At 52.7% G+C, this 9,975-nt stretch overlaps 1 protein-coding gene across 1 annotated transcript in view; it reads left to right on the plus strand.

The window, feature by feature from the left end:
- The window catches only part of JPH3 (junctophilin 3), a 59,461-nt gene extending 51,704 nt beyond the window's left edge, over positions 1-7,757 (plus strand). The window contains exon 5 of the mRNA XM_071567795.1: positions 5,721-7,757. Coding sequence (XP_071423896.1) covers positions 5,721-5,801 — 81 coding nt within the window. The 3' untranslated portion in view covers positions 5,802-7,757. The remainder of the gene's footprint in view (positions 1-5,720) is intronic.
- The last annotated feature ends 2,218 nt before the right edge of the window (positions 7,758-9,975 follow it).

Consider the following 9,975-nt stretch of genomic DNA (forward strand, 5'->3'; position numbering starts at 1 on the left):
CACAGAGCTCCAAACACACCTTAATAAACTGCAGAGAGTTTGCTCCAGGCACCTCTAAGGTGAGGATTGAACCAGGGGGACAAACCAGTTCACTAAGAGGCACCACCTGGGGGTAAATCCTCTTGTCTTTGGGCTCATTTTGCCCCAGAAGGAGGTTTGCCCACACCACCCAGCTCAGTTTCACTCACATGGGCCCTCTGCATCTCCTGGGCTCCTTTGGGAGTCACGGGAGATGCTGCAACCCCCTGGAGAAAGCAAAGCTGTTTCTTTTGCTAAATGCTCCTTCCCCGTTGCACAGAGCCTGTTCCTGGCAATGATGTGACAATTCAGCACAAATGTCATGGAGCTGTTAAGTTTGCAGCACTTTGCGCAGTGCTGAGCCTGGAAAACGGTGCAGATCGAGGGGGTTTTGCTGATCCAAGTCCTCAGTAATTACACTTAATAGATCCCCGAGGGATTCCGAGGTAACCTGCACTGTGGTTTCCATGGCAGACAGGCAGAGCTTGTACCCTGTGATAACAGATAATAATGGATTGTTAATGCTTAAATTAATTATGCTACAATTGCTTTTGTAAACCAGCTGTCCCTCGTATTCCCAGTAAGACTCTGGAGTTGCTACACAACAGCTACAGGATAAAAACAAACAAGGCAGAGGGGCAGAAATTACTCCACAGCTACAATTACTGTTATTACTCCTGTGCCATAGGCAGAGTTTATTCATACTTTACTTTTTAGGTCTACATTTCTGTTCTTAAGCTTGGAAGGAAATTAGGAATTCCTTGGAGACTCTCCCTGTTGGTATAGAAGGACCCTTTAGCCCAGCTAATGTACATTGCCCATCCTTGGCAGATGTTTTCCTTCTCCTCTGAAGGACTCCAGGGATCTCAGTATCAAAAACAAAAATCCAAACTCCCAGCCTGTCTTTGCTGGTGCAATTCCCACTCCCCCAGCACGCTGGGGGATGCTTGGGCACACCAGAGCTTGCTGGAATGTTTCCTTTGCCAGCTGGTAGCCATGCTGGGTGGGATTCATCCCACGTGCCTGGGGCTGCAGACAGCCTGGATGGGGAGTGCAGGAGGGATGTCTAACGTGCTAAAACTGGGTGAGGGGACGCTGCCAACTGGCGTCTGCCTCCCCTGGGAGCGGGTTGTGGATGGGCAGGCACAGAGATGGGAGGCAGGATGGCATTTCAGAGCCCAGCCCAGCTCCTGGCGGGCAGGAGGGGTGGTTTGACCCAATCTGCTGGTTCCTGACAGCCTGATTGCACCATTTCATATCACAGAGCTAATGCTGGAGGTTCTTGCTGTCTGTGGCACATGAAGCCCAGCTTGGAAACTCATCTCAGCTGCCCTTGGGGTTTTCTCTGAGCCTCAAGGAGATCCCTGCCCATGGCAGGAGTTGGAATGAAATTACCTTTAAGGTCTCTTCCAACCCCAACCATTCCATGATTCTGGAGGAGGCCAAAAATGACATAAAGCCCCATCAAACTACTAAAGCAACACAGAAAGGCTCAAATCAAGGGCTGTGTCTCCTTTCCAAAGGTGGTGGCTCCTGTTCAAGGGTTGGGATGTGGTGGGGGGAATGTTAAAGCCCCTGGATCTGAAGCGCTGGCTGGAGCTGCAGCAAATGGAGTTCAGTGACCTGTGGCCAGGCTGGGCTCAGCAAAAACATCTCTTCCAAAGCACAGCTCCAGAAGTGATTCATCTCCTGCCCAGGCACGGAGCAGGAATCACTTCTTGGATGACACACATCCCAGGCCATCAGAGGGGAGGGCAGGCGTTGCCTCTGAGCAGAGGTGAAGGCACAGAGACCTTACAAGATAGAAATAAGCCAGACATGAGGGTTTAAAGGTGCAGCAGGATTCAAAATTGGAGCTAAACCAGAAGCTTTAGAGTCCCAAAGCTGCTTATCCACCAGCTGCCATGGGCAGGGCTCCAGCCCCACGCCGGGGGAACAGCCCTGTGTGCCATTCCTGCTTGGAGAGCCCTCTGTGGAGCTGGCACAGGGGAGAGGGTGTTGAACAGAGGGAGCTGTAAGAAGGAAGCAGAATTTGGGAGCTGTCAGACAGTCAGAGCTGTCTGGTTTGCAGAGACCCCTCCCCTCCCTGGTCATCCTATTCCTGGGATGCTTTTGCTGGCAAATGTGGAAGATCCCACCCATGCAGTGGCAGAGGAAGGATTTTCTGCTGCCTCTGCACTGCTCAGGGGATGCAGGATGCAAACAGGCACAGACTGAGCCAGGAGCTGAGCAAACATCCCTGCTCAGGAATGCAGGGGCTGCCCATGGAAGGGGGTGTTGGTCCCCCCTTTTCTCCAGGTGAGGGCACAGCTGTGATGGGCTGGTGTGTAAATCACACAACTGTGGAAACATTTAGGTCAGAGAATGCTCTAAGATTGAGTCCAACCACCCCCCAGCACTGCCAAGGCCACCAGTGACCATGTCCCCAAGTGCCACATCCACCTGGCTTTTAAATCCCTTCCAGGGATGAGGATCCCCCCCTGCCCTGGGTGGACAGTCCTTTTGGTGAGAGATTAACTCAGTTCATTAAAACCTGGTTGTAATAACACCAAGGTCGTGGGTTCAATCCCCCGTATGGGCCATTAAGGGTTGGACTCAATGATCCTTGTGGGTCCTTCCAACTCAGGAAGGTGAATCTTTCCCAATATCCCACCTAAACCTCTCCTGGTGCAACTTGAGGCCATTTCCTCTTGCCCAGCTGGGAGAAGACACCAAGGAAGGGTGTCCCTGGATACATCCCCTCAGCATCCTGTGAACACCAGTGCCCAAGGGCTGTGACCTCCACCAGTCCAACAGCTCCATCCCAAAGCATCTGTGAGGAACACCAGGGAAAAGTGGAAGGCTCTGGTGGTGTGAGCAGAGCAGGGGCACACAAGTATTTGCTGGTTTTTTGGCAGGAAGCTCAAGCCCTGAGCTCCCTGAGGTTTGGTGACAGGGAAGGTTTGGTGGCTGGGATGGTGGCAGGGATGAGGTGAGAGGGAAGGTTTGGTGGCAGGAAAGGTTTGGTGGCAGGAATGGTGGCAGGGATGGTGGCAGGGATGAGGTGACAGGGAAGGTTTGGTGGCAGGATGGTTTGGTGGCTGGGATGGTGGCAGGGATGAGGTGACAGGGAAGGTTTGGTGGTTGGGATGGTGGCAGGGATGACGTGACAGGGATGAGATGACAGGGAAGGTTTGGTGGCAGGGAAGAGGTGACAGGGATGAGGTGACAGGGAAGGTTTGGTGGCTGGGATGAGGTGACAGGGAAGGTTTGGTGGCAGGGATGGTGGCAGGGATGAGGTGACAGGGAAGGTTTGGTGGGAGGGATGGTGGCAGGGATGAGGTGACAGGGAAGGTTTGGTGGCAGGGATGGTGGCAGGGATGAGGTGACAGGGAAGGTTTGGTGGCAGGATGGTGGCAGCTGCCCAGGACCGAGGGGCGGCGGCTCAGCCCTCCCTGCCAGCAGCGACAATGACAGCGCTAATCGCCCGCAATCTGTTATTATGTGGCCGCGAGCTCCGAAATGGTAAAACCCAATAATCTTGTGAAATGCAGCTAATCCTCGCCGTGCCAGCAGCGCCGGGAAGGGGAAGGGAGGGCTGGCGACAAGGGGGTGGCTGCTGCCTTTGGAAGCGGCCAGGCGTGGATACCTGGCTGCCAGGAGAGGCTCTCGGCAAGCCCTGCCTTGGTTGGCTGCCTGTGACCCTGTTGCTAAGCTACAAATATGCCTTTCCAGCAGCTCCAGCATCCTCGCTCCCACCCACTCCCAACTGCCAACTGAGTCCGCCCGCTCGCACAGAAACCAGCTCTGCCCAGCGAGGACGGCGCTTTGCCCGATTATTTTCCAGAGCGGCACAAGGAAAGCTCCCAAAGGGTGCCCACCCCTTGCCCCAGGCCAGCCCAGCAGGCAGGGCAGCGGCAGGAGCAGGACGGGAGCCCGGGAGAAGGGATGTGGAGCGTTCCAGGCGGTGGGAGCTGGCAGGGCGCGGTGCGGCAGGAATAGCTGAGGATCCCAACTCCGGAGAGAAATAACTACCGCCCACCCGCAGCGGGATTGCTCACCCCGGTGTGAGCCGCGACAGGGGCTGCGACAGGGGAGGAGGGGGGCAGGGAGGGGGGCAGGGATGAGGTAACAGGGAAGGGTTGGTGGCAGGGAAGGTTTGGTGGCAGGGATGGTGGCAGGGATGAGGTGGCAGGGAAGGTTTGGTGGCAGGGATGAGGTGACAGGGAAGGTTTGGTGGCAGGGATGGTGGCAGAGATGAGGTGACAGGGAAGGTTTGGTGGCAGGGATGAGGTGACAGGGAAGGTTTGGTGGCAGGGATGGTGGCAGGGAAGGTTTGGTGGCAGGGATGGTGGCAGGGATGGTGGCAGGGATAGTGGCAGGGATGAGGTGGCAGGGATGAGGTGACAGGGAAGGCTTGGTGGCAGGAATGGTGGCAGGGATGAGGTGACAGGGATGGTGGCACAGGGATGAGGTGGCAGGGAAGTTTTGGTGGCAGGGATGGTGGCAGGGATAGTGGCAGGGATGAGGTGGCAGGGATGAGGTGACAGGGAGGGTGGCAGGAATGGTGGCAGGAATGAGGTGACAGGGAAGGCTTGGTGGCAGGAATGGTGGCAGGGATGAGGTGACAGGGATGGTGGCACAGGGATGAGGTGGCAGGGAAGGTTTGGTGGCAGGGATGAGGTGGCAGGGAAGGTTTGGTGGCAGGGATGGTGGCAGGGATGAGGTGATAGGGAGGGTGGCAGGAATGGTGGCAGGAATGAGGTGACAGGGAAGGCTTGGTGGCAGGAATGGTGGCAGGGATGAGGTGACAGGGATGGTGGCACAGGGATGAGGTGGCAGGGAAGGTTTGGTGGCAGGGATGGTGGCAGGGATGGTGGCAGGGATGAGGTTCTGCACAGGGAGGTGCTGGAGGGGTGTCTGCTGTCCCCTCCCCGTCATTCCTGGGATTTCATCCTCGCCAGGTCCCACCCATTGTCCCTGCTGTCCTCCTGCCCAGTGGAAAGCCATGGATGCTCCTGGGGGCATGTCCAGCCCAGGCTGTGGTGGGTGTCTGCACGGGCCAGGCTTCCTGCAATAGTTTCCAGGGAGAATCATGGAATGATTGGGGTTGGAAGGGACCTTAACACTCATCCCATCCCACTCCCTGCCATGGGCAGGGACACCTTCCACCAGCCCAGGTTGAAGTTGCCCCATCCAGCCTGGCCTTGGACACTTCCAGGTAGTTCCCAGGAGCTTTATTTAGTCCATATAAACTTCAGAAAAGGTTATTGCAGCTTTCCCAAAACATTCCCTGAATACAGACTGTGTCCCAGCCTGATGTTTGCCATTCCCAGGATACCTGGAGAAACAATTGAGTTTACTGGGAATATCCTTTGGAGACTCCTCCAAACCAACCCCGAACAACTGTATGGTCCAACACAGGTTTTTTCTTGTTTTACCACTGAGGTAAACAACCAATTTTATTCTTTTAAGGCCAGATTTCCTATGGGAATGATGTGGGGAACTCCATGATGAGCCACTGGTCAGTGGGAGCATCCAGGTGTTTGCTTGGCAGCCTAAAAAAATTCCCTGAGGGTTTCTGGGCACTTTGGGATCATTTGCTGGAGGTGTAACCCAGGGTTTGCCCATCCACAGCCCTGCCTGGCCCTCACCCAGCCCCTGGCCCTGCTTGCAGGCAGAATTCCAGCATTCTAACTCCTCTCCTTCTCTTTCTCTTCCAGGGTTCAGCTCCCATCTTGGTAGTCATGGTGATCTTACTAAATATTGGAGTCGCCATTTTGTTTATTAACTTTTTCATCTAACTCAAGACTGTCTTGTTTGCAAAAATAACAGTTCCATGTATGAATGGGGGAAAAGAAAACCCAACAAAAACAAAAACCAGAACCAAACAACAACAACAACAACAAAAAAAAAACAAAAAGGGAAAAAAATCCCAACTCGAACTGTCCTCCGACAATTTCCAAGTCTTTTCACAGAAGAACAACAAACGATGGAGTCTCACTCACAGTTTGCCTTTTTTCCTGGGTAATGTTTTTTGGATTTTAGCCAAAATTCTTTGCTTGTATAACACTATGCTGTGTGGCATGGCAAAATGCTATCAACACTCTGCCCCCCCAACACTGGGAAGGATGAGAAGGAATCCCAGCAAAAGAAAACCTCGTTGCCCTTCCCCTCACCCCCCAAAAATGTGGTTGTAACAACGGTCATGAAGCCCAAAGTGGAGATGAGATGGGATGAGGGGCCTTGGGGAGAGTTTGGGTGGTGCATGTACAGGTGTTGGGATGCTCCAGGTTGAGTTTCCCAGGGAAATCCTCAACAGCTTTAATGATAAATGGGAGAGAAAAGCAAAACGAGGCTTTTCCCCCTTTGGAAATGCAGGAATGTTGCTGTAAGAAGGAGAGAAGGAGCACAGGGAAGGCATGAACCCTGTCTGGAGGGGAAAGATGGGGAAAGGGGCCCCATTTTGATATTTGTTTTTAAAACAAAGCAGCAATTGGCCTTTCCCAAAATTCCTGGGGGCAGGGGGGGAATAGGGAACACGAGGTGTGAGCAGCAGCCCCACCACCCTCCTGCCTTCACTCCTCCTCCCCAGGCTGCTCCCAGACATGGCAGGGCTGGAAAACCACCCACTGCTCTTTTTAATTCACAGCCAATTTCTCCTGGGTTAAAAACATGTCCCTGGATTCCCAAAAAACAAACCCCAAACTTGGAGGCACCTTCAGCCACAGGAATTGCTGGTCCTTGTGCTGTGCTGGTGAGGAGCATCCCGTGCCATCCCATCCCAAAACCTGTGCCAGGGATCAGATTGGTGGGGAGGGCCAGGGCAGAGAGGGCTCAATTCCCACCCATTTGGCATAACAATAAACCAAAACCAAGCAGAACTAATCCTGTTTTTCCCAGGCATCTGGGGAGGAGCACTGGAGCATGTCCCAGAGAGGAGGGAGAGGGTGGTGGGTTTGTCTCTTACATCTTGCTGTGGACTGTTTCAGACATCATGCTTGGGCTCTGAGCATGTAGTATTTTGCACTTTGTAATGCAGGATGTATATTCCAGCTTCCAACATGTCCCTGTAAAAATCAAAAACAAAAAAAGCAAAAAAAAAAGCAAAAAAAAAAAAAAAGAAAATCCAACCAACCATCATTGGCAATGGCAGCCTCTAAGGGTGTATTCTTTTCTTTCTTTTTTCTTTTTTTCCCTATGCCACTTGATTTGTTTCTACCATCTTTGTACTATGCCTGCCTTGAGTTTGTCCCTGCCCTTCCCCACGGATAATCTGCATATCATTAAAGATGCCGTGTCCCTGTTCTGAGCTGTCATGGTCCCAAGCCCAGTGTGGTCTCAGCTCCATTCCCTGGAAGTGGCCACCATGCCCTGCTTTCCCACGGGACTGTTCCCTCCCCTGGGCTGGAGGGGGGTGGGTGACCCCCCACCCCCGGTGGCTCCTTTGGGATTTGGCACGTCCAGGGACCAAATTCCACCCTCAGTTCTCGCCACTGCAGCTCCCTGTGAGTGTGGCAGCACCCCAGGGTGGGATGAAACCCTCACATGGATATTTGGGGGGGTGGGAAAGGAGGGGGAAATCCCTCCTGGACATTCACATCCAGAGTTGTTGGATACAGCCCGGATTTGTGGACTCAGCTTTGCTTTGCTTCTGTTTTAGCTGTTTCTCTGCTACCTTTTCAGCAGATTTCTTATTACACTGCACTGGATTGCTATATTTTTAACCAGAAATAAACTAAGGATTAGAGCATGTGCCAGTTAAATTCAGTTCTTTTCCTTACATGGTCTGATTCCCTCCTGTCGCAGCTTTTCCTCCTCTTTTCCTTCCTTTCCCTTCCCAGGCAGAGGGCTATGGGTGGACAGGGGAAAGGAGAACTTTGAAATTTAAATTTCCACAGTAACTGTCCATCATCTTCCCACCTCTTCCTTTTTTTGTTGTTTTGGTTTTCCCTTTTGGGCCCTTAGTCATCAGGTTTTCCCTCTTGAATGGTCTCTGCACACCCAAAATGAGCCAAATTACGACACACTGTGATTGCAGCCCTGGGAATTCATCCCTGGGTTTTGGAATTCCGGTTTTCCTCTTTCTAAAGACTCCCAAGGAGGTGTTTTATTTGGACATTCAAGTGCAGGACACCAAGGTCCTGTCAGGAGCAGGTTAAACAGATCCCTGCAAGCACAGTTGAGATTTGGATATACATAAACCACCACAAAAATGCCCCATTATCAATCCAATAGAAGTACTAGTGGTTTCCTGATTAGTTTTTCCCACTGGAGACTGACTAGTTATTGCTGCTCTTGCCCCTGGAGCAGCACAAACCCCATGTGGATTTTTAATCTCTCTGTTCTACAGGACAAAACCTCAGTTGAGCTCAGCAGGAAAGACAGCCCAAGACTAATATTAATTGGCTCCCAAACCACATGGTTAAAAATAATGATTCCTTTCTTAATCTGGGCAGCTGAGCAATTTGTCTTAGTCCTGGGCTTGTCACATTTGCCCAAGGGCAGAAATATTCTTGAGAAGTAGCTCAGAGAGAGAAGTAATTCAGTGTATTCCCTGCCTTGTGAGCCCTGGTTCCTGCAGATCTACCTGAGGCACATTAAAAGGTCTATCAACAGGGCACATAAATCCATGGAAGTTGTCCAGACCTGCTGGTTTATGCCCATGCTGGCAGAGGCATGTGGACAGCTGAAGGTTTAGATCATTTTTTAGGCTGCAATGGAATTTTTGTGTTCCCACAGTGGGACCTGAAGCACAAGGAGGGGCTGGAGCTCAGGGAACTGTCCCACCTGCTGTCCCAGCACATCCAATGGGAAAGGACACCTGTCCCTGCCCAGGGAAACCTGGGAGCTCAGCCAGACCCCACCTGTGTGAGGGCTGGGCTGCTCTGTCCCTGCATCCTTGGGAAGGCAAGAAGGAACAGAGACAAACACTGTGGCTGCTCCTGCCACGTCAGCCTCTCCCCAGCCCATCTGGCGTCTGGTTTGCTGTACCCAAGCCCCAGATTTCAGGCTCTCTCCAGGGTTGGATCTTCCAGAGATACTGAGCTGTGGCAGCATCTCCTGACCTCCTGTGGAGCTGGGAAGTGCTGCTGGGAATCAGAATCACAGAATCTTAAAATCATAGCATGGATTGAGTTGGAAAAGACCTCCGAGATCATCAAGTCCAACCCTTGATCCAACCCCACTGTGATCACCAGCCCAGGGCACTCTGTGCCCTGGGCTGGTGATCACAGTAGGGTTGGATCAAGACGTGGTGGATTCTCACTCAGTGCCACATCCATAGAATCACAGAATGGATTGGGTTGGAAAAGACCTCCGAGATCAGCAAGTCCAACCCTTGATCCAACCCCACTGTGATCACCAGCCCAGGGCACTCTGTGCCCTGGGCTGGTGATCACAGTAGGGTTGGATCAAGATGCGGTGGATTCTCACTCAGTGCCACATCCACAGAATGACAGAATCACAGAATGGATTGGGTTGGAAAAGACCTCCCAGATCATCACGTCCAACCCTTGGGCCAACTCCAGTCCCTTTACCAGATCATGGCACTCAGTGCCACGGCCAAGCTCAGCTTAAAAACCTCCAGGGATGGGGAATCCACCCCCTCTCTGGGCAGCCCATTCCAATCCCTGAGCACTCTCTCTGCAAAGAATTTTTTCCTGCTCTCCAACTTCAATTTCCCCTGGCAGAGCTTGAGCCCATCGTGTCCCCTTGTCCTATTGCTGAGTGCCTGGGAAAAAGCCACCCAGACTGCACCAGAAGGGGAGGGCCTACAGGAGAAGCCATGTGGGATCCATGAGGAAGGTCTTAATTGAAACCTAAGGACTAATTACACATCCTGACAGGCTTTGGCAAGTTAAGGGAGGATGGGAAAGTAGGAATTTTTGGGAGCTGTCCCAGGGTGAGGTTGGCTCCAGGAGTTTGTGCCAAGGTGGGACAGAGCAGAGGCTGGACAGGACCTGCCTGTGCTGCAGC

Source organism: Pithys albifrons, chromosome 12 (assembly GCF_047495875.1).
Source record: "Pithys albifrons albifrons isolate INPA30051 chromosome 12, PitAlb_v1, whole genome shotgun sequence".
NCBI lineage: Eukaryota > Metazoa > Chordata > Aves > Passeriformes > Thamnophilidae > Pithys > Pithys albifrons.